The sequence below is a fragment of the Rattus norvegicus genome, chromosome 5 (assembly GCF_021556685.1).
Source record: "Rattus norvegicus strain SHRSP/BbbUtx chromosome 5, alternate assembly SHRSP_T2T, whole genome shotgun sequence".
NCBI classification, from domain to species: Eukaryota; Metazoa; Chordata; class Mammalia; order Rodentia; family Muridae; genus Rattus; species Rattus norvegicus.
In genome coordinates, this window is record NC_141538.1 from 165488262 (window position 1) to 165513254 (window position 24993).

General features: G+C 49.6%; 1 protein-coding gene and 2 long non-coding RNA genes across 4 annotated transcripts in view; 1 reads left to right on the forward strand and 2 right to left on the reverse strand.

The window, feature by feature from the left end:
- The window catches only part of Pex14 (peroxisomal biogenesis factor 14), a 135649-nt gene that overhangs the window by 10763 nt on the left and 99893 nt on the right, over nucleotides 1-24993 (reverse strand). Inside the window, 1 exon segment of the mRNA NM_172063.1 lies at nucleotides 14751-14879. Within this exon segment, the coding sequence (NP_742060.1) occupies nucleotides 14751-14879 (129 nt within the window).
- On the reverse strand, nucleotides 8530-11371 carry LOC148006156 (uncharacterized). 2 transcript variants are annotated; one of them, XR_015621331.1, is made up of 3 exons: nucleotides 11253-11371; nucleotides 10105-10245; nucleotides 8530-9527 (listed from the first exon to the last, which is right to left on the reverse strand). It is a non-coding gene; the product is annotated as an uncharacterized LOC148006156 (long non-coding RNA). The 2 variants fall into 2 exon arrangements; XR_015621332.1 differs by lacking the exon at nucleotides 10105-10245.
- Nucleotides 12537-15659, forward strand: LOC148006157 (uncharacterized). The gene is made up of 2 exons (XR_015621330.1): nucleotides 12537-13289; nucleotides 13343-15659. It is a non-coding gene; the product is annotated as an uncharacterized LOC148006157 (long non-coding RNA).

The window sequence follows — 24993 nt, forward strand, 5'->3', positions numbered from 1 at the left end:
GGGATGTGTGTTTCTGGCATGGAAACCTGCCTTGGGAACTAGATAGGTAGAGAGATGGCTGCCAGGCTCAGAGAGAGGCCTTCAGCAGTGTGATATGGGATGGAGCAGAGCGGGTGAGACGCTTTGCTGACTGAGACTTAAGATATCTAGCAGACATCTTGGGGCACTGCGGTGCCGGACCTAGAGCGGGTAAAAAGACTTTTATTTTTTATAATTTTACAGCAACACTGGGATAAGCTCAAAGTGGGGGAGACCCTAGCAAGGGTCCAGAGGAAAATAGAGCCAGGCTAGATCAGAGTAAGGAAGCTTTAGAAGGAAAACTTCTCATAAATTTGCCATTTGGTTGAGGATTGGAGTGAATATCTAATGCTCCCAGGGTAGGCTCCTGGCCAGTTCACACCAACCAGCACATATAGGCCTGCTTGACATTTATTGTGTCTTTCCTTTCTGAAACTGTGCTCTGAAAACAGTAAATAGAAAACTCCAGAAAAAAACAGCCCACAGGCTTTGTTGCGTACGCCACTCTAAGTGTCCATGGCATCTCAGCCGTCCCGCCCTGACCCACCCAAGACAGCGCATTCACACTGTATACACTGCTTGCCATCACACACTGATCGCCGCCTCAGCCCTCAGACTGTCTTAGTCTCTCAGTGCACACTCTAAGCCTTATTTCACTTAACAATGGCCTCCAAGCATAAGGGGCAGAGACACTGATAATTTGAATTCGCCTAAGAAAAGCCCAAGTGTTTCTCTTAAGAGGAAAAAGTGAAAGTTCTCTGTAAGGAAAAAAGATCAGACACAGAATGGGGGTGGGGGCCGGGGCGGGGAGCACGCCTTTTAACATAGTTAGGCTTTGTCACTGTTGATCTTACTACGCCTAATCCCTAAATTAAACCTGCTAACAGCTGTGTACAGAGGAGGCCCAACCTCAGGTTTCTACTGGGCCCTGGGACATGTCCGTGGGCAAAATCCCTACAGTTCCAGATGAGAGTCCTCTCCAGATGCGAGGAGGGTTCTACCCTCCCACAAACAGTTCGCAAGGGGCTTTGGGTATGTAATCTGGCCTGCTCTCTCTAGGCCTCTTAACAGGGGTCAAGTCGGCCTCCTCTCAGGGGATGGCCAAGAGGAAGGACAGAGACCATGGTGGGCACTCTTGGCAGTCATGGATGAAACAAAGCACTGTGTCAATGGAAAGGTGCCTGACAGGCTCTGCTCAGAGAAAAGCTGCCTTCCTCCAAAGGTGAGACTGGGAGGAGAAAGGAGGGACAGGAGCGTTGTGGGAACTGGGCTTCAGGGAGCTCTCCTGCCCCCCTTCCCTCTCCACCCACGCCTGCAAGCTCACTGAGGTACTTGCCACCGTCTGCTGTCTCAAAACCCAAGAGGAGGAGCAGGGCCCCGGGCAGGCTTATGGTGGGCTGCGGGCACAGGGAAGCTGAGGTCACCGTGACATCCAAGGGGTTAAGGGGTACCCCCTCCTGTCTGGGCTACAAAACAGTGCTCTCAAGAGGAAAGAGGGACCCACCAAGAATGTCCCCTTTACTACCAGAGTCCCCTGAACTCACGGGGCTCACATGGGATTCCCCAGTTCATCTTGGCCATAAAACTGCCATCAATACAACAGCTCCTCCCTGCCTTGGACTCTCCTTTTTTCACCTTCTGACTGACTCACAGTTAAGTATCAAGTACAGGAGCTAGTCTCCTGTAGAGGTGTTCTCTGTCACCAGCAGTGGCTGTCCACAGCTCCACATTCTCTTCTAGGTTCATGCACACGTAGAGCATGGGGGGCCTGTCTGATATCCTTCTTTCTTCCCATTTCTCAGTGTTTTCCCACAGCTGTCTGGGAGTCCACGAAACCTCCTTGCTGACAGACACTGAGCTCTCTCCGGTCTGTAACTGTACCACACATGCACTGTAGACCCGTGTCGGCTCCCATCCAGGCCATCTGAAAACCCGAAACTTCCGAGGGATATGGGTCAGAAGAAATGTGTGGTTGTAATTCTGAGAGAAACTGCCAGACTCCCTCAATAGGGCTTCACAAGTCCACCCACCAGCCACACACAACATCAGTGCCTGTCTCCATGTGTATGTCAGCTGTAGGTCTGCCAACTGGCTGGGTGGCAGCAGACCGGTGCTTCTGCCTCTTAGGCACTGCCGGGTTTTGTCTGCATTGCCCTTTGGCACAGTGGTTTTGTTCCATTTTTCTACTTCACTTCTTTCCCTCCTTGCTTTGAGGACTTTTCATGTTACTAGTCCTCTGTGACAAGACTCATAAATACTACCTTTTTTTCCTTTGGGTTCTACTTATGGTCTTAAGTGGTATGCAGATGGTGTGGGGGGGGGTGGGTGCTGGGGTTTGAGCTGTGGTCACAGAATGCCCTGCTCGATCTCCATCTGGACTGCAGAGCTGCCCAGTGAGCTGTTCCCATCCTGTGAAGGCCATCAGGACTGCCTTGTCTGTTGGGGGTATCCATGTGTACTGCAAGTTCCCTTAATTCTAGACTCCAATCTGAGACTCATGGGGTGGGTGACACTCTCAGCTGGTGCCTGCACGCCAGGTCTCTGCCCTGCATGGGCCTTCCCATGGCTCCACCTTTCTAATTTAGGCAGGCTTTGCTCTTCATGGCAGACATGAGGCGCAACCCCTAGTAAGTACAAGTCCATCTTAGGAGGAAAACGTGGTGGAAGAGTGATCTCCCACACGGAGGGGTCCATGCTCCAAAGGGACATCTGTCCATGCAACCCGAATCCCTAGAGAATACCTTCCCTAGTGCTGCAATCAGCTAGCCGCATTCACGCCAACTCTCAAACGCCAGTGGCCCCTGAATATCCTACAAGAAGGCAAATTGCACTACGCTGAAAACTCGACCAGACCCCACGATTGCTGAGTCAGCTGCTTCCACACACGCACACCTCCCTGCTTGGACAAGCGCAGGCTCTTTCTGCCGGCATCGGGACCCTGAGGCCAAGCAGCCGCCAGAGCTTAAGATCTGGGAGCTCAGGCCCTGCACCGCTGCCCACCATGCAGGACTCTGCCCTCGCCAGGCCTGAGGAACACCTGTAGTTCCCTGCCAGCTCACCCTTCGCCCTCGCTGCCGCTGCGTTCCTGCCAGGCTCGCGTTAAGAACATTTTATTGCCCCCTGCTTTTCATTATTAATGAAAAGGGACCAGAATGATCTTTCCTAAAGTTCAGAGAGTCTATAAAGACTAGAAGCTGAAATGCCATTTCACTCGTTCTAGAGATGTGTGATACAATTCTGTCTGTGGCAAAATGAAGAGAGGAAAACGCAGATGCAAAAGCCTTTCCCACTGCATAGCTTCAAGGGTAAGAGGGTCCACTCGAGGCCTCACACTGGCTCACTCCTCAGTCCTACCACCTGCCTTCTGCCTCCTGCCCACCGCCCACTCTGAGAATAGGCTTTTCTGAGTGCAGTGGACTCTCCTCACTGCACTCCTGTGTCCGGAAACAAACTACAGGGCCAGCAACTTGATGGCTCCGGGTGGGAAGGAAGGAAAGGGAGGTGAAAAGCTTCCCCGGAAATTGCCGCATTTATTTATTCACTACATGAATAAAGGACAAATGAGCACATGCACGGACACAGGGACAACTCTCCCTAGTCACCATCTCCTCTCACCACATGGGTCCCAGGGATCAGACTCAGGTCATCAGGCTTGGTGGCAAGAGCCTGCACCCAACTGAGCCAGCTTCTCCGTCTGAGTAAGCTGTAAAACAGGGGCTGGAGAGATGGCTCAGCAGTTCCCAGCGCTGGCTGTTCTTCCAGAGGACATGAGTTTGGTTCCCAGCATCCATGTGGCAGCTTACAACTGTCTGTGTCCCAGGTCCAGGAGATGTGACGCCTCTGGCCTCTGAGGGCACTGAACACTCACTCTCTTCCCCCCCCCCCACTTAAAAGTAATAATAACTCTGTTTTTAAAGCTGCACAGTTATTAGGTACTCACACCTATAATCCCAGTGTTTCAGACCCTAAGGCATGAGGACAAGTGGGGAGGTGGCCCAGGCACATGACAAATGTGCTTCCCTCAGCCCTGGTCACTGGTACCTCTTCCCTGAAGACCCCATCACCCCAAGGGTGGCAGGGAGAGCTCCATCAGCACCACAACCCTGACAGCTTTGTGACAACAAGAGACAGCAATGACTGTCCTATACACCTGAGCATCTCCGGGACTGCCACTGTAAAACATGGCAAGGGACAAACTGCCACGGCTAGAAAGACAGTCCTGTGATCTCCCAGCACTGAGGAAGCAGTCTGGGCACTAAGGGCTGCATGGAGCTCCCCAGCTCAGAGGCTCGGGACTAGGGCAGCTGTGGAGACACTGGCCACGGGGTGGGGGACACCATCTCCAAGGCTCTGTGACTATTCTCTGAACACCAACCAAACCAACAGCACTAGTTCCGTGCACTATTCTCCATCGACGGAGAAATGCTCTGAGCACATGAGAATAGACAGAAGCAGGCCGTAACGCACGTAGGACCACAGGCTCAATGCAACCAAACGAGCTGAGAAGCTCTCGGCAGCAGCCCTGAACCTGATCATCCTGCCTGGACGATACGCTCCAGTGACTACCCTGGGGAGGCTGGGGGCCAAGCACAGGGCAGGGCAGTAGCAGACATCAGCAAGACATGGGCGCTTCCCTCCTTGATCGTCAAGGCTGGAGCTGTGATTCTACAGTGGTGGCCTAGCTCCTCAAAGCAGCCCGCCAGCTCCACTCAGACCCTGAAAATTAAATGGCAAGACAAGGCTCACTCAGTAGGGTCCTGGACAAAAGCCAGTCCACAAATCAGCACCTGCCACAGTGTGGAATCGCTGGGTCTTTTGTACAGACAGCAACTGAAGGTCCTTACTGCAGGCCAAGCTAAGCCAGGCTGGCTACAGCACAAGGCCCACAGAAGACCTGGCTGTGGCTGGCAACATGGACAGAGAAAGAACTGAATCTAGAGGCCAAGATCTAGATGCAGGATAGCAAGGCTCCTCTGTGCACAGGAAGTGAGCAGCTCAGACAGCTCAATTTTAGCCCTTCTTCGTGATGCTGATTTCTGGCAGCTGATTATACACTGGGCGTGTTCTGTCACATATGAAGGCAAAGAGCCTTAATACTAAGTTGCCAAGCAGCCATCACAGCCAACAGATCCCAGGCCTGGCTCCACAGGCACTTCCAGCGAGACACGATCTTTTCCATTTTTCATGGGCCTATGATGTTGCCAGCAATGTGCTTTTCAGGCATGAAGGACAGTGATGGTATATCCACGTCCTCATCACAGCTGGAAAAGGTGATGGTATATCCACGTCTACATCACAGCTGGAAAAGAGTGGACTCTGAAATCAGGTGCAATGTAGTCCCAGATGCTCAGAGGCTGAGCCCAGGAGCTGAAAACCAACTCAGGGCAACACAGGGCCCAGGTCTCAGCAAGCCCAGGGCTGGAGGTGTACACAGGTCAAGGTAGAACGGATGCCGATCATGTTACCAGGCCTTGGGTCTAATCCGTGACACTGGGAAGGGAAGGGAAGGGAAGGGAAGGGAAGGGAAGGGAAGGGAAGGGAAGGGAAGGGAAGGGAAGGGAAGGGAAGGGAAGGGAAGGGAAGGGAAGAAGGGAAGGCAAGCCAAGCCAGTTGTGCTGGTTCATGCCTGTATTTCTAACCCTTGAAAAGCTTGAGATTTAGTTTGAGGCCAGTCTGGACTACAGGGTAAGACCTTTCATTTATTAATTTATTCATATATATTTATTTTATATTATTCAGTACGTATATTAAATAATATACACACATGTACACACACATGCCTGCACATGCACACAGACACACACACTCTCTCTCACACACACACACACACACGCACACACATGCACGTGCACTCGTCATCCCTGTGAAGAAAGGACAGTCTGTGAGACAATGGCGCTGTAACATTAAGAAGTCAGAGCCTACACTGTATGCAAACATTAGGGCCATACACAAAGAGCAGTCACTACACAGACATACGATTCCTTCTGAAAACAGGGAACAGAGAAGTCTTAAGAGTTTTGTGATGCACAAAGTCATAAAAGTGGGAGCCATAAAAGGCAAAACAAATGACAAAATGCATGTCAACCAAAGGCACCTTCACAAAAATAAACAGGCAAGTCACGGCTGGGAGCCAAGGGAGGCAAACAGGAGGGACTGGAACACACATGCAGCTTGGTGGCTCAACAGGTCAGGGACAAGGCTGATTAACAGGCAAAGGGCTGCAGGAGTCTTCACGACGATGTATGACCCACCCGTAAGAACCTGAAGGTGGCAGGGCTGGAGAGCTGGCTCAGCACTTACGAGCACTGGTTGTTTTTGCAGAGGATCCAGGTTCTGTCCCTAGCACTTACATAGAGGCTCTCAAGAGTCTGCAATTCCAGTCCCAGGGGATCCCATATCTTCTGGGCTCTACAGCACCAGACAGTTAAGTGGTACACAGATGTACATGCAAACAAAACCCTCATACACATAAAATATATATAAAAATTTAAACCTGAAAATACGATTGGCATCATTAGTTGATACACGAGATGCAAATTTAAAGAACAGCAAGGCCTTTTTACATGTCAGCATGGCTAAACGTAAGACTGAACGCCACGTCCCAGCAAGGAGAAGTGGAATGGCCAAGGGACAGAACCCTGAAAGTCTCATAGGGAGTCAGTGAGGATGGCACAGTGGGTAGACTCTTGCTACCAAGTCTTATGTCCTGAGTTCAATCCCCAGAACAGGGAAAACACGAAGCACATAAACTACTAAGGTTTGTGAAAAGGCAGTGTGGTAACAAGGCACACACTGGCACTTCACAGGAATGAGGCACGCAGGTAAAAGCACACAAACACTTTTTAGGATAATAGGACACACACACACACACACACACACACACACACACACACACACACACACACCCCTATACTGTGACTACACAAATGAGTGAGTTACAATTTATCAAATAGGATACCGAAACAACCATCACCACCACCACCACGACCCAGGATCCTTGCTGCACGCACATTGTACTCCAGAGGAGTGATTAGAAAGAAAATAACCAAGAAGCAGAAACCAGAAACTTGGCATCCAGCAAGTCCATGCTAGACACCATCCAAGCATGTTTCCGTGTAGATTTGCACACCACTGTCCTCAGCAGTGTTACTCACATCACCCAGAACAGGAGGTGGGGCCAACGGCGCACTCAACAGTAGAGAACCTGCCTAGCATGTTCAACTCACAGTACACAAGAAACCCAAAGCATGACCAGATCATCTACCTGTCCATCAACTGGTGGCAGAATGAGGACCACCCATACAATGGAACTCTGCCATATGGGTGACCTCAAAACCATTGTGCCAACAAAAAGAAGCCAAGTGCAGAAATCACCCACTCTGTGACTCCATTTACCCACAATGCCCAGAAGAGGTGAATTCATAGTGAGGTTTGCCTGGGGATGGGGTAGGAACCAGGACTAAAAGGGAGTGGATCTGAGGGTCCTACAGGAGAGCACAAGGACTCTCTAAAGTTCACCCAGGAAAATGACCACACCTCTCATTGAGTTACTAAAGACACTGAATTTACACTCGAAATGACGAGTTCTATGATACAGAAAGTATCCTCCGACAGCACGAAAAATTGTTTACAGGCTGCTGAGCGGGTCCACAGGTGAAGGTGCCTTTGCCAAGGCTGGGGGCTGAGTTCAATCCTTAGAACTACACGACAGGAGACCAACGAACTGCTACAAGGTGTCCTCTGACCTCTGTACATGCACATGTGCACACACACATGTGCGTGCACACACACACACACACACACACACACACACACACACACACACACACATTAAAAATCAGTGATAAACAAGAAGAAAGGAACAAAAGCGAACTCAGAGCTGACTGCAGACCTACAGCCCAGCACGACAGGCCTGGGCTTCACCCCAGCACCATGCATAACACACACCACAGAGCATCCTTCTAGAAAAGACAAGATGGGCGACGGCCATGAATGGTAAATGGGGGTTGGTGTAGGTGTATGTATGGCCTTTTCCTTTTCAAAGGGTAATATAAAAAGGCCAAAAGGCCTCCTCCCACCAAGATAGTGCCGAGTTCAAAGCATCAGCTCTTTCTTTCCCCACTTTAAGTGGAAGGCAAAAGAACAAAGACCCATAATACACTGTCTGACGGAGGATACAAAGAACTCTTCTAAGTCAATAATGAGATGAGTAAAGGCAGGAGACCAGAACAGACACGTCCCAAGACAGACAGACGTGCAGATGACTAGTAAGCACGTGAAGGCACTGCCCTGGCCAGGCACTACAGGAAGGGAAGCCTTCAGTAGTCAGCCCTGCACACACATTAACGTCTCTGACGCCCCAGCGGGAACACAGCTGCTGCCGGGGCTGGGACTGCTGGTGGAAAAGAGTTTACCAGTTTCTGATAAGGTTAAACCTACACTTAACATACAAACCAGCAATCTCCTCCTCGGCATCCACCCAAGAGACATAAAAGCACACAGAGACTGGTACATGAATGTGCACAAGAGTTTTACTCATAATGGCTAAAAACTGGAAACAACCCAAAGTCCATCAAGTGCTGAGTGGATAAGCACGCAGCGATACCCTTCCATACGGTGGGGGTGGATGGCTCAGTATAAAATGAGCAACTTCTGACTGCACAGCAACTTGGATGCGTCTCAGCACTACTGGGGCAGAGGAGCCAGACGCCTGAGCGGACAGGCCATATGACTCCATTTGTGGAAGCTCAGGGAAAGAAATATCTAAAGGCAGCAAGGAAAGGCAGAGCAGTGGCTGCCCTGGCAGGATTGGGTGCACTGACTGGAAATAGGGCGCAAGGGACCCTTTGGGGTACTGGAAACGTTCTGCGATGTAGTGACGGTTTTGGGAAGTGCACACTCCCCTCAGATGGTACCTGTTATTTCATGTAAACCACCCTCCTGAGGTCACAGGCACACAGCCTGTGCAATGTCCCTTCAAGGTTAGCAGTGGCTGAGAGCAAAAGCCAACATTTTCCCCAACCTGTTGGTGGCTGAAACCAAGGGAGAAAGTGACCTAAGGGTTCTAACACAGCCTGAGAAGCACATGCCTGATGGCGCCCGACTCACACAGAGGAATCTAACATTTAGATGTTATAAAGCGTGATAATAAAGTAGCAAGTCCCACCCTCCTAATAAACCAGCTGAACCTTTCTAAATACCACAGCAGCCAGCCACTGGAGCCTGCACAGGCCCGGTAACCCCTGAGTGTGAGTGCTCACGCCAGCTCCAACAACACTTTACTGGGCCTAGACGATGATGAAGAGGGCAGAGACGACTGGACAGACGCAGTCCCCAGTGCCCGCCCCATTTGCCAGGCTCCCTGCAGATGGGAAGACCATGCAACCACGTTCCAGTCAGCAAGGAGGAGATGGACAGGACGTGGCGATCTTGGGGTATCCTCGGGAGGCAGCTGGTCCTTCCCTTCCTTTAGGTTGTTGGATGGCAGATGGGGCAGTAGGGGGCTGGACCTGGTGGGCAGGACAAAATGGATACCAGCGAGCTGTCAAGGCAGCAGACTTGAATCCCTAAAGGCTGCAGAGCCTTCGTGGTTGGCTAGACGACCTGTGCTTAGATAGCAGAGAAAACTCATTTTCTGAGATGTAGCACTGCCCTAGTGACATGCAAAGCCAGTCCAAGCCTCACCCTTTCAAGGCTCTGAAGACTACCTACCATTCTGGGGTTCCCAAACGTCATTCCTATGCTTTAAGTGGAAACTCTCAAGATGACTGCCACACAATACAGCAGGGACTAGTCATTTCTGTCCTTCCCCATACTCCCAGCTTCCTTGTGCATTAAATGGTGACCTCCTGAAAGCAAGTGTGTCCATTACTATTTCCACAAGCTTCCGAGAACAGCCTACATAAGTTGAACATGAGAAAGGTCTGGCTGATGGGCAGGTGACCAAATGGGCATCGTCACCAGGCAGTTTCTTCTCAGTTCTCAAGCACACCACTGGCACGGGTCACCCGGACAGCAAGCATTTTTAGACACCTGCTAAGTCAGAGCCTCAGGCCATTTGAGTTGTATAAAAGCCTCAGGACTCACAGATTAATAGAGAAGACACTGAGACAGCCATTTGCATGCAGTGTGGTGGAGAGCAGGGGCTGAGAGCCACAGGTGCCTCCATCAGGGCAGAATGACGTGCACTGGAAGGGTGCCGTCAAGAAGTGGACAGTGGGCTCCAACCTGGGGAAAATCAAAGGCGACAGGGAGGGCAAGAGAGGTTCAGAATCCGCCTCTAAATAAGTGACTTTAACATTAGTCTAAGGGCAATTTTGTTAACTAGATGGTGAAACTTCTGAAACAACTGGCTATCACAGCTGCTGGTTATCTTCTGTCAGTGTGGGCTTAGCTGTCATTTTGCCTCCTCCTCAGATACTCCAGCTTCTTGGATCACCCGGAGATCCTTAAGGTCATCATGGAGTTTCCTGTCTTCACGCTCTCATCCATCCTGTCAGACCGCTGACCCCGTTACCCGTGGGGTCAGTGAAGCACCTGCTCTCAGGGGCTCCCTCCCCTCCTGCACCAGCCTCCTTCCTGCCTGCCTCCCAGGCCCTGACAAGCTGGCTACTGTCTGCAGAGCAGTCAGGCTTGGGCTACGGCCGGGAGCCTGTTCCCCAGGTGCTCTCAGGATGAAGTAAGAACTGCAAAGTCTAGAGGAAGACCTTAAGCCACCCAGACCCTTCCCTCTGTCCTGGCCATGACACGGACAGTTTCTCTCTGCCATGTGCTCTCTGCCATTGTCACCCAACACCCCAAGCCAACAGGTCAACAGTCACAGACTGGAACTATACACCCAGAACAGCCCTTTTCTATTTCTAAGTTGACTTTCTCAAGTCTTCAGCAGTGGAAAACAGACTAAGGGGTATGTTAATAACCTGTTTGTCCCAGGGGTCTCGTGCAGTGCCTGGTACATGGGAGTCACTCAGTCATGAGCTAAGGTACTCGGGATGAGTGTGTATTACCACCCAGGGCTGTGACTGAAGCAAACTCAGAAGAATGCTCTCTCAGGACTTCTCATCAAATGACTCAAAGCTCCGAGCCAGCCCTGGGCATCTCCGGTCTATTTTAAGAAGAGGCGGCTAAAGCCCCGGCCGGCCTCTGACGGGGCTCTACTGCTCAGTGACAAACACTGGCACCCACAAAACACTGTCCCAGCCCCTGCTCACACCTCCAGGCCCCTTGGTGCTCACCTCTCTGCACAGAAACAAGAGAAATCAGCTCAGCACGAATCACAAATCACTTAGCTCAGCACGGAGCAAGCCCCAGAAGCCCACTTGCAGGGCTGTGGACACGCTCGCTCACAAGTTCTGACTCAAAGTCAAACAGAACAAAGCCAAAAGGAGAAGCAGAGGATCAGGTTTCTCTTGGATCCCAGCCGGGCTTTTCCTGAGCTCTGCCTGACTTTCTCTGCAGCCGGAGGAACACTGGTTTATCCTCACACTAGGTGACACCATGCCCCCTCAGGTGTCACCTCCTGCCACTCTCACAAAGCCTCCTGACTGCCGTAGCCCACATTAATTTTGCTCTTTTCTGTAATCTTACAGAATTTTTGTCAGTATAATTAATTTTGGCATTAAATCACAATGTCTGATGTTATTCTCTTTTTCTTAAGAGCATGTAAAATTCTCAAAGTTCATGTTTGAAACTCTCATATAATACCGAGTTGAGCATCCAGTGGGTGCTTGGGCTGAGCTGAACAAGTACCATTCTGGCAGCTCTCCTCAGCACGGGCATCAGTAACATTTCAAGGTCAAGCACGCTCCCAGAGAGCAGAGACAGCAAAAGAGGCACCCAGCAGCCCCATGGCCACTAAGCTAGGGTGGTCGGGAAATCAAGGTCTGCATATGCCAGCTCCTCCACGTGTTCTCAAGAGAGACTAAGCTGACACGGAGGTACTTGGGGCTCACCAGAGGGAAGCCCGTTTTCTGGGCGTGGGCTCAGAGATGAAATGTCCTTACACGGATGAGAAATGGGAAGGGAAGGGACGCAGTGGTTCCAGGCACAGAAGCAGGAGCACTCAGGAACAGAGGCCATAAATCCCTCCCAGACACAGATAATGCCTCGGTGATAAGCATGCAGACTGCACACCTAGTTCAGAAACTCCCCTGAGTTTGGTTGTAATTAAGGGGGTTAGAGAGGTAAAAAAAATATATAAACCCAATTAATCATTTAAATATTTAAAGTCAGATTTCCCCCCTCACTCCAGGATTAGTAGGTTTCATAACGCCAGCAGCCGACAGCCCTGGGTTTTACTGGGGTTCATTTTAGAGCATGTTTAAACTAGTCAGATTGAGTGATGCTTCCAGCAACTAATCGCATGTCAAATAAAAGATATTTTATGTAATAAATTACCGCTACAAGTAATTCAAATGTCATTTATCAGTTTTATTATCAGTCAGGCAAAGTCTTGTTTCTCTATATTAATCAAAATCAAGCTTTTTTTTTCCCCCTCTTTTTTTTTTTTTTTTTTTTTTTGAGCAGTTTTGACACCTCTTGGTAAAAGTACTGAAGTGAAGAGCAGAGTCACCCAGGAGCTGAATGGAACAGTGTAACACTAGCAGAGACTGAAGCTCGGTGGTGACAACTGAAAACTCAAGTACTAAAACTGTCATTGCCACTGTTTCTGTGCTACTGTCAAATCAGGAGGAAGCCTGTTTCTAAGGAGACATGTGCTAGTTAGGCCAGGAGACTGAGACCCTCAGCCTGCAATCCTGAAGGAGGCTGGAGACTGCACACCATTGCCCCACCCAGAGAAGCATCAGTTAACTCTGCACTCGCAGAAGGCAGGCAAGCGAAGGGGGCCTGATGCCAACCCTGTGACCAACCAGAACAATTTGTCCCGAGCAGGAAGTTTTCAAGTAGCGGAGAGACCTGTTTGGTGTTAAGCCATGGGAGGAAACAGCTGGCGCAGAGCAGATGTGCGTCTTAGAAATTCTGCACCCAGCTGCCACTGCCTATCCTCAACAAATCCCATTAAACGGCTGGGCTCAGGGACACAACTCAGGAAAGTGTGGACACTTACTTAGACACTGATTAAAAAGTACGTTTATAGCCCAAAGCCTACACAACAGACTGATAGGGTTGGGCTGGGGAAGAGAAATGAGCCTCTTGCTCACCAATGGCAAAAGCCTGCTCCTGGGGTCTCAAAGGCCTTGAGCCAGTTGCCCAGGCCAGGCACAGAGGGACAGGACTGTGGGGTGTGTGTATGTGTGTGTGTGTGTGAGTGTGTGTGTGTGTGTGTGAGTGTGAGTATGTGTGTGTGAGTGTATGTGTGTGTGAGTGTGTGTGTGTGTGTGAGTGTGAGTATGTGTGTGTGAGTGTATGTGCACGTGTGTGTGTGAGTATAAGTGAGTGTGTGTGAGTGTATGTGCACGTGTGTGTGAGTGTGAGTGTATGTGCACGTGTGTGTGAGTATGAGTGTGTGTGAGTGTGAGTGTATGTGCACGTGTGTGTGAGTATGAGTGTGTGTGAGTGTATGTGCACGTGTGTGTGAGAGTATGTATGTGTGAGTGTGTGTGTGTGAGTATGTGTGAGTGTGTGTGTGTGAGTGTATGTGCACGTGTGTATGAGTGTGAGTATGTATGTGTGAGTGTGTGTGCACGTGTGTGTGTGTGAGTATGTGTGTGTGTGTATGTGCACGTGTGTGAGTGTGTATGAGCACGCAAGAGTGCTCTGACCCTGTCACTCAGCTTCTCCAGAAGGCACACGACTCTAATACGAGGCTGCATAGCAGCCCAGCCTCCGCCTGGCCTCCCCCTGACCACAGGAGAGCACTCGTCTGAGGGACCAGCAGCCCAGCTGCAGGCAAAGCCTGGTCAAAATGATGATGATGAGGGGAGAAGGAAGAGGAGTTCAGAACTCATGTTCTGGGATCAAATGAGCCCACCATTTTTAAATATACTCTTTAATATCTGGCCTTGAACTCCCTTTTAAGTCACTTTTTGGGAAAAAAAAAAAAAACTAGTACTCTACTAGGCAAGTAAAATGAAGACAATTTTAGAAAAGGTATTTTGAAAGACAATAGGGCCCATGCTAAGTTATGTAAAAAGAAACCAGCATAAGCTATTTCCCACAGCTTTGGAGACAATTTTAACTTTTTACCCTCTCGTGTAACGTGAAGAAGACATGATGGTCTTGGCTGGATGGCTGCACCGCACTGTCTGTTACCACAGCAACCTCCAGGTAAAGCAATCAAGTGCCCAGTGGCTGGGGTTCCGTGTGAGCATTAAGGCGCTTTTGTATTTAATCTGAAATTCCCTTAGAATCTGTCACTACATGAATAGACACATGGAGCCAGGACGAGGGAGCCAAGGTTGGCCCAAACCCATGAGTAGTCAAGTCACCTCCATGGGCATAGGGGAGTCCACTCACACCCCGACGCGTGGGTTAAGGCCAACTCAGTCCACACCGGTAAAAAGTAAGGGGCAGGGCCGATCATCTGTGACCACAGTGCCTGAAACGGCACAAACTGCCAGCTCTTCTCCCCTGCAACCTTTGTCACACACAGAAACCACACCTAGGTGAGTTTGGGCAGGCCACTTTTATCCCTAGAAAAACTCAAGCTTTTTTCATCAAACGGAAAATCCAAGTTCTCCTGGGTTGCTGCGGTAGGAGCCTCGGAGCACGGCTCTCAGCCAGTGTCCTGAATCCCAGGCCAAGGTAAGCGGGGTTTGGAACAGGTGACTTACTGTATGGCTGTGAAATGAGGTGAGGGGGCTGGACAGGAACCACCGGGGTAGCTGGGCCCACGGGTGAAGGCTCGTCGGAAGCAGTGCCCGACTGCTGGAAAGCCAGGTCAATCTCTTCATCTGTCAGCCCTAGAGAGAAGAGCAAAGGACACAGGTGAGCACCTCCTGACAGTGTCCACCCCCAGCGAAATCTTCCTTTGCAAGAAGGCCTTGACGGCCACAGAGGGCCCTGCATTCAAGTGTGCTGCCTCCTCGATTTCGGATTCTCGGGAACCTCTCTCCGTTGCAATTTAACCTTAAGCGACAGAATATTAGCCTCAACACTGCTTCCAAATGTGGCTCATTCAATTTCCTTAATTTATCCTTGAGTTTATTGCTGCTTTTGAAGTCGCTCCATACTGCAATTCTCCATTCTTCCCCCGAAAACAGATACCATCAACTGCAAATGTGGCTCATTTTAATCTGTAATGGTGTTAAAAAAAGAGGGGAAAAAACTAACAATAATGCACGAAAACAGACAGGGAAACAAAAAACTAATTATTGGGTGAGACGACTAATTAGTCTAGATCGTTTCCGAAGACGGGAATAATTTGCTTTATTTTATGACAAATGCAGAAATAAAAAGAAAAATCAGGACTGACTGTGATTAGTATGAATGGGATATAGAATGTAAAGAAGAAAATAAAACAAGAAAACAGATCAAAGCGAGACCAGACCCATGCTTTCAGATGAATTGCTCCAGCCTATCCCAGGCTGCCTGGATCGCCTTTGGCTAGTCCCCCCCACCCCAATCCTCTGTCGCTCTAACTACGCTGCACAGGGGCATCAGGAGATCGAAGGGCGCCATCTGCAGTGGTTACAGCGTGTGGGAAGGATTTGCCAGGAAGGAAGGGGAAGCCAGTTGAAGTCCAGGCTCCTAACCCAGCAGGCTGGAGGCAGAGAGGCTTTCAGAGGGCAGAGGCCGACTGGTGACGTTTGGTAAAGGATAAGGGCTTTGGTAGTGAAGTGTAGAGCCCAGGCTTGTAACAGATTCTTACAAGGCCACTCAGGAAAAACTGGTGCATACAAAGACATCCACTGCTGAGGGTGGAGAAGCAGGTGAGAGGTCACTGCAGTGTGCAGAAGACAACTCAAGCTAGACCAGGCTATTCCCGGAATCCCAATATCCAGGAGAGCCGCAACACAGAGCTTTTAAACCAGGGCCAAGAGCTTTTCCACATCTGGTGGGCAGCTCTCCATTAGAGGCCCCCAGCATGGTATACTTGCCCCTGGGGGTGGACGAAGCACAAGGCAGTTCTGAGGATCAGCATCTTCAGTGTGCTGCCTCACACTCTGTGCCTGGCGGCTAATACATGGTGCGCATTAGTGCTTTAGAGCACAGCTCGACCCTGTACCATATTGGCCTGAGTCGATTCTAGCCATCCCCCAGACTTCTCACGCCCCACCGCAAACGGTCAAGGGAGCACCTTAACTATGGGGAAATGGCCCCTGACCTCTTTTCCTTCCTGCTGCAGCAGCACCTCCTCTTCACCACCTGAGCTAGCCAGGAGCGGGCAGGCACCGCTGTCCTTCTGCGGCATCCACCTAGCCTGAGGGCAGCTGACAAAGCACCAGGGCATCCCAGACTGCACCGGATAGCTTGCCACAAACGGGTGACATTTCTCACTGTTTCTTCTCCCGAGACCAGGGCTAGGACAGCCAGAGAAGCCAGGAAAAACTGGAGGGCACGGTTCCCTAGAGCCTGTGCCTCTTGGCCATGTTCAACTGCCAGTCACTGCTGGTGGCACTTCCTAAAGAGGAAGGGGTACTCCTCCAAGTGCTGGAAGGAGGACATTGCTTTAACCAGTTCCCAGTCTGCTGCAGAGAAAAGGAAGCAGCATCTGCGACGTCAGCACAGGCTGCTGGTCACTGGCTCACCATGGAATTCTCTAAACCTGGTGGATCATGTGCCTTGTCAGCTGCTGGCTGCAAATGAGGATAATTTTCCCAAAAGGAGCATTCAGTTGCATTCTCATTTTCCCTTTTGGCTCTTTCAAATATAAACAAGTACGATAATGTTTAACGCTGGGGAAATATACAGCAAGTTACAGGCTGTGCCTCGGCCCCGCGAGCTGGGGCTGGTTAAAGGAACAGGACCTTCTGCCTGTTGTTCTGCCCTCTGGCCCCGAGCTCTTACCAAGACTATTTCCCTAATAAAACACAGTTGCATTCCCTGGGCCGGCCGCTGACTGAGCCCACCAGCGACTCAGAATTTGAATGCCATCAGTGCGTCCTTCCAGGCTCTTGCTTCTCAGAGACCTTACCGTTTGGTGCTGCACTCCACACTGGCTGGGATTCCAACATAACCTAGCTCTCCAGGAAAGTCAGGGGTTTGATTTTAGTTTCAATAAATGAGTCATTTTTCTCAAGAAGGGGAGGGGGGGACAGAACATAATTTTGGAGCGTCATTCCAACCAACCATTTCCCCTGAGGTAGGGGTGAAGACCGCCCAGATCCGACCTGTCCTGGAGAACAGTGGCAACCAGAGGTACAGACGTCAGATGGCAACTTCACTCTTAGCTGTCGAAGTTTAGAGAAGGGTGAAATCCCTTTCTCCCACAGCACCCCGGCCCTGCCTGTAGACAAGAGTCAGCCAGTACTAGTTCATGGGGATAGAGGAACATGGGCTACAGACCCCCTGGCTCAGTCCTGCAAATGCTTAACTGGACGACATTTTAACAATGCCAGAGTGGTTAGATTCATCCTCTTCTTACCCCAGACATTCCTCACAGACCAGAGCTGTGCTTCCCTGAGAGTCCTGACTCAGACAGCACTGGTGAGTTTCAGGACTCTATTTCTGGAGCTAAGCATAGGAAGACCAAGTCGGGGTTGGTCACTTCTCTCTGGATCAAGACTCGCTATCTACCTAGCCAGTGGCTCCATTACAGAGGTGACTACCTCTGTGATAAACTGTTGCCACAGGACCCATGCATAAACATCCAGACGCCCTAGCCCATCTTTCCTCCCCACCTCGCAAGATAAACAATGCAGATCTTTGATTGAGACCTTGCAGAATCCAAAAGGTTAAAAGGAATAATAAAGGAAACTGCCAATTGTAAGTGAATTATATTTGGCTCGGAAAGCCAAGGAAGGCACAGGCTATATTATAAAGGCATCTCTCTGGGTGTTTACCATCACCCTGACTAATGCAGACCTTTTTTGTTGTTGTTGTTTTAAATAATCTCATGCAAATTAGACACACACACTTCCTTCCAGTTGATTGCTATCTGTGAGGAATAATCTAATCGCAAAGGGACTGAGCAATGGCTGAAGAGAACCGAGAGCAGAGGACTTGCCATTCTGCAGGCAGCAGGCAAACCTCCTCCCTATCTGCCTTTGGAAGAGTTCATTCACTCTGATAAAGCTTACATTTTCCTCTTAGCTGAGGTGTTGGCTGTTGTTATCTGACACCACTAGGACTTGGCATTTTAATCTCCTTCCAGCAATTTCCCTTCTCCCATGGGTGATTTTTCTAGAGTTCCCACCCTACCATCTACTGCTAGTAAGGAATAACTCTAAGGAAGTCCTGCTCCCTCCCTCACTCAGGGAAGGAGCAAGAGCACTGGTCCAGGAGGGAGGAAGGACAGTGGCCAGAGGCTGGGCCAGGCCCAGAGAATGCTGCCTCACCTACAAGGCCCAGGCTGCCTAACCTGCAAAGCCCTCCAAGGTCCCAGCACTTTTCCTGTTCCCTTGATTCCCTGCAAACTACTTCTCCACACAACAGGAAGTTACCACTGCTGCCCCGTGGAGTTCCAGGACCAAGGATTTCTTCTCCCCAGAGGGCTGCACTTAAGAATGAGAGAAGGAGCAGCTTCCCCAGGACCACACAGGGGCTCAGGACAGCCTGCTTTCTTTTCTCAAAGGTTTCTATGAGAAAACAAACAAAAGCGAAAGACACTGTGTGTGTGTGTGTGTGTGTGTGTGTGTGTGTGTGTGTGTGTGTGTGTGTGTGTGTGTCTGTGGGGGGAGGAGGGAGAGTAGGAGGGGGAGGGAGAACAAGAACATGCTGCCCACTGTCCTCTCCTGGCAGGCTGATGGTTTCTGCCGCACAGGAGCTTCTCAGATCAAGCCACTCCACACTGACTACAGTGCCTGCTGGGCACAGCTCTGGGCCTGACTCTGAAGGTGAAACAGAAACCTGACAGACAACAGCAGTGTTCTCTGCGTTGTGCAGGGACAGCAACCAAGGCAGAAGCGCTAGGAATAGTCTGAAAATATGTGAGGTAATGAACCCCAGCAGCACCTTCCAGTCTGGACCAAGCTTTATAATCAAGCTGTAGAGAATGAGAGGAACATGGAGGGGGCGGGTACAAACCCCCAGCGCACAGCCAAGGGCAGCAGCCAAGGGCCCAGGATTCAGATCATCTCCTCCGTCCACAGCCCCTCTGTTTCCGATTCAGCTGAGACTCTGCGACTGAGCAGGGGTCACCTCTCTCAGAACACAACTAGTTATCTGCCCGGCACATTTCAGGAGGAGATGAGGCAGGAAGACAGCTGGCTCAAGATATTCCCCAAATTAAAAGAAAAATCAACTCCCTCAGAATGGGTTCAGGGAGGGGAAAGGGAAAAAGGATTCTTATTTTATTTTATTTTATTAACATTTGGTTGGAACAGTAGAGTACAATAAGGACTCTTGGAGCCTCTAAAAGTCGTAGGATGACCTGTGGACCCCTATTTCCCAGTGCCTTGTATAAAATTGAATTTTTTAAACATAAATTACGCGTAATGACGACACTGTAAAAACCAACAGTAATGGAAAGCCGCGCTGTATTTCATTAGCCTGTATTATCCCGTGCCACCTGATCCGGCCGGGCCTTGTTTATGAGTCGGTGTGCGAGCAGATGCCGATGGAAGCATTTGCTTCGACCTTGCTCTTCTCATTGGGGCATGAAATTACGACGGCAGCACCTTGATATTACAGCCATAAATACAGTAAACTGCAAATTTAAGCCAACGGCTCCTATTGTCTCTGAACATAAAGCTGATCGGTATTTATTTAAAAGGAGAACAAAAAAAATATTATATATCACCTTGTTTATGGGGCCGCCCCACCCACTCTCTTATCCCCACCCCCAGCTCCCCAACCTGTCTAATCCGCTAGGTAAAATATTAAGCAAATAAGCCAAAGCTTCCTTCTCTGCTGACAACTGTTCCCCAAGTAGCAAGAACCAGTTTTTGAGAAAAACAGTTCTAAATATCACTAGTCCGAATAAAAGTTTTTATGCGAATTGAGCTGGAGGTGGGCTGGCTCTCCCGATCTCAATATTAATGTGTAACTTCAAGACTGGGGTGAGAGACTTCCCCTCTCCTCAAATGAGGGCGATTGTACAACTGGAGGAAAAGTGCTGCTGATATCTAGAAACTGGAAGCTCCTCAGTATCCTGAAAACTGTTCCACAGAAAGGTTGCTTTGGAAACAGCAAAACACTGCCTCCTGCCACCCAGGGAAAAGGAAGATATTTAACCACAAATGTAATTCTCATCTCGGCACAGAGCGCTCAGACCTCTCATTAGAACTCACACCCATCCCTTCCTTATCCTGGTGAACCATGACGACAATACATCCTTTAAATATATCAAGTGTGCGAGAAAACTAAGCAGAGGCGCGAGGACACTGGTCTCACGGCAGGCACCTCTCCCAGTAAATCACTAGAAAGAAGGCAGTGCACAGTGTATGTATTTCCCTGCGGCTTTCAGACTCGGAGACCTGGCAGGAGAGAAGATGGGGCTGCTCTTCCCGTGTTGGGGAGGAGGGTCCTTGAGGAGACAGAGGAGCCATGAGCACAGCCATGACCAGTTGTGGAGCTCTCAGAAGTTAGTGGCCAAAACCAGAACATCAGCAGCAGTCAAGCTCCTAAGTCTTCCCACGCAGCACACAGGACCATCTCAGCCACGAACTAAATGCAAGGCGGGCCTTCACTTCAAAGCAGACAGGCTGCGGTCACAGAGCCTCGAGCCCAGGAGTACAGTGACACAGGCAAATCCACCGAGATCAAAAGCTTCTGTACACTTGGCAGGTTATTCCACAAGGCAGATGTACTCCCTTGGAGCCCTAAATTATAACAGCTACACCAGGCTTAGCGCCTTCACATAAGGAGGAACTTTCTATAAAATTTATTGAGTGCCTCTGGGGAGTAGTATACCTACTGAACAAGACGGAAGTGAGCTGCCCTCTGTGTTACACAAATTGAGACCTCTGTATGAAAGACTGAGCGGAGTTCCCATCAGCAGCCATGATGTCTATTTCTGACCTGCACAGTCTAAAGAGTGCCTCCACTTTCCCTTTAATCCCTCTCTGGCCATACTGAAGATAAACAAAAAGAAGGGTCACTTCTAATGTCCGCCATCAATTCTGGAGGATTACAGACTGCTGCCGTCACAGAGGACAGCCTCTAACATGTAGGTCTTTAGCAACAGGCCTGGTGAGTTTTTATGAATGTGTGGGAAAGCCTAAGTAATAAACACTTCAGCCACACTTAGACTTACCCATTTCAGAAGGGACACTTGTGGCACTTGTTTGCTTTTAAAGCATATTTATCTAGTTCATGTGCATGGGTGTTTAGTTTTACCTGAGTATGTACATGTGCACCATATGTACGGTCTGCAGAGGTTACAGAGGAGGGCCTCAGAACCCCTGGAACTGGAGTTACAGATGCTTGAGAGCCATCGTGTACGGCCCTTCCTAAGAACAGCCAGTGCTCTGAACCATTGAGCTCTATCTTCCAGCTCCTCAGCTGTCTTTTTAAATTTGCTTTTTATTTTATGTGTGTAAACGTGTTTTGCAGTGTGTTTGCACCACATGCACACAGTATACATGGAGGCCAGGGGAAGGCACTGGTGGATCCCAAGGATGGAGTTATGGAACGTTTGAGTCATGATGTCTGCCCTGAGAATTAACCCGGGAGCTCGGGAAGAGCAGTCAGTGTTCTGAACCACGGAGCCATCTCTCCAGCCCCTTGTCTGCCTTTTAAACAGCCGTAACTCACCAGAACAGGAAAACAAAACAAAACAACAAAATCCAAAAAAACAAAAAGAGAAAACCCTTGACGTTCTGGTGGTGGTGGCCATCTATCCCATTCTCTCTGCCTTCCTCCATCCCTCCTTTCATCTACAGATGAAGAAAATAGAAACAAATGAACAAAGCCCCACAGACACCAGCCATGGTGACTTCAATCCCAACACTAGGGAGGCGGAGGCAGGCGAGTCTGATAGTTGATGCCAGCCTGGTCTACACGGGCAGTTCCAGCCCTCACAGACGGGAGAAGTGACTCCCTCACCTGTCCTCACTCCTACCCCCGAGGGGCTTTCCGAAAGGCCCCAGGGTGAGGGGCCATCCTGGAGAGCTTGACACAGCACACCTTCAGCAGCAGTCTTAGAGCAAATTCCCCCAGAAGAAGAAAAGCAGAAAGGACAGCCAGGACACAAGACACAGACCTGTGCACTGAACAAGGGATCTTAGTCACAGCCAGACAGGGGCAAAAAGTGCCGTGAGCATAGTGGGTCATCACATAAGGATGACACGCTGTATTTCTCATGCTGGGAGAGATGATACTGAATGCTTCCACTATAAAGAGATGGTTCTTTAAGGAGACAGATAAGTTGCCCTGATCTGAACACTACACAATACACATGCATTTGAAAATACAATATGAGATCCTATAGGTGTGCACGACTTAAGGATATATGAAGCTGGGCATGGGCTCATGTTTGTAATCCTGGCACTGCAGAGGCTGAAGCTAGATCTACCTAGAATTTGAGACCAGCCTGGACTACATGATGAGTTCCAGAGCACCCTGATTATATGTATATGAGAGACCCTGGGGCACAGACTGCTCTTGCACAAGATCTGAGTTCAGTTCCCAACACCCACATCAGGCAGCTCACCACTGCCTATCACGCCAACTCTAGGAGATCTGATGTCCTTTTATGGACTCGTGGGTACACACACACACACACACACACACACACACACACCACACACACCACACACACCACACACACACACACACCACACACACACACACCACTCACACACACACACACCACACACACACACACACCACTCACACACACACCACACACACACACACCACTCACACACCATACACCACACACACACACACCACACACACACACACACCACTCACACACACACACACCACTCACACACACACACCACTCACACACACACACACCACACACACACACACACCACTCACACACACACACCACACACACACCACACACACACCACACACACACACCACTCACACACACACACCACTCACACACACACACCACTCACACACACACACACACACCACACACCACACACACACACACCACTCACACACACACCACACACACACACACCACACACACACACACACCACACACACACCACACACACACACCACACACCACACACACACACACACACACCACTCACACACACCACTCACACACACACCACACACACACCACACACACACACCACACACACACACACCACTCACACACACACACCACTCACACACACACACCACTCACACCACACACACACACCACTCACACACACACCACTCACACACACACACACACCACTCACACACACACACACCACACACACACACTACACACACACACCACTCACACACACACACCACACACACACACACCACACACACACCACACACACACACACACCACACACACACCACACACACACACACCACTCACACACACACCACACACACACACACCACTCACACACACACACCACACACACACCACACACACACCACACACACACACCACTCACACACACACACCACTCACACACACACCATACACACACACCACTCACACACACACACCACTCACACACACACACCACTCACACACACACACACACCACACACCACACACACACCACACACACACCACACACACACACACCACACACACACACACCACTCACACACACACACCACTCACATACACACACCACTCACACACACACACCACACACATACACCACACACACACACACCACACACCACACACACCACTCACACACACACACACACCACACACCACACACACACCACACACACACCACACACACACACACACCACACCACTCACACATACTCACACTCAATCACAAAACAATAAATCTTTTTTTAAAGCTTTAAAATAAAAAGGGAGACATAAAAGAATGTTTGTGTATCAGTAAAAAGAGCAAAGGTATAAATCATTTGTAAAGCTGCATGTGTCCCCACACAGGCACAAGTCCTTAGCTGTGAATATGTGTGACGCAGAAGGAGAAGCGACGGGAAGTGGAAATGTGGGTTATACATGGAGAGGGAGCGTCAGCTGGGGCAAAGACTACAGGTAGAATTTTTACTGCATGCCCTTGTGAATTTTGCTACACATATATCCAATACATTTATTCACACAGACAAGCTAGTTTTGATTTTGTTGGGGTTTTGTTTGTTTTTGTTTTTTGAACCAGGACTCTAATGCAGCCCTGCTTGAACTCGCAGAAATCTGCCTGCCTCAGCCTCTTGAATACTGAGACTGGAAGTGTGCACAATCATGCCTGGCGGGATAAATTAATTTTTAAAAGCAAATGTCTGGAGGGAGGAACACAAAAACTTTGATCCTCAACACTTCAGAATGGTTATCTCTGTTTTCTAAAAAAAGAAAAACCAAAACAGAAAAAGGTGCAATGCTGGCCTAGCCCCTAGGACCAGAGCAAGACCATACTTCAAAGTTCTTGCTTAACCCATGGTGGCTGCAGACAAGTCTAAGGGAGCTTTTCTAAAAATGTGTTTTTAAAAGGCAGACATCTGTCTGATTTTGACACATCCTGGCTACCCAAATGTTTCTTTCAGCTCTAAATATTTGCTTCACCAGTAGGAGCGTTTCTCCCACTACAACAAAACAAATATATGCTTTGGACAAGGGGGCAGCCATCTGGTTCCTCAGGACGGCCTGACTGTGGGAAGCAGGGTAAGACAGCCACCACCATCCCTTAAGGAAAGCCTCCTCAAGGCCTTCAGTTACCCGGCTGAGTGCCACAAGTGTTCCTTTAGAATTTTTTTCACATCCTGAATCTTAAACCCATAATTGGAAGAAAGGTTTATTATCTGATATTCTCCTTACTTTTCCCCAAATTTAAAATGGCCAGGTTCCCGTCA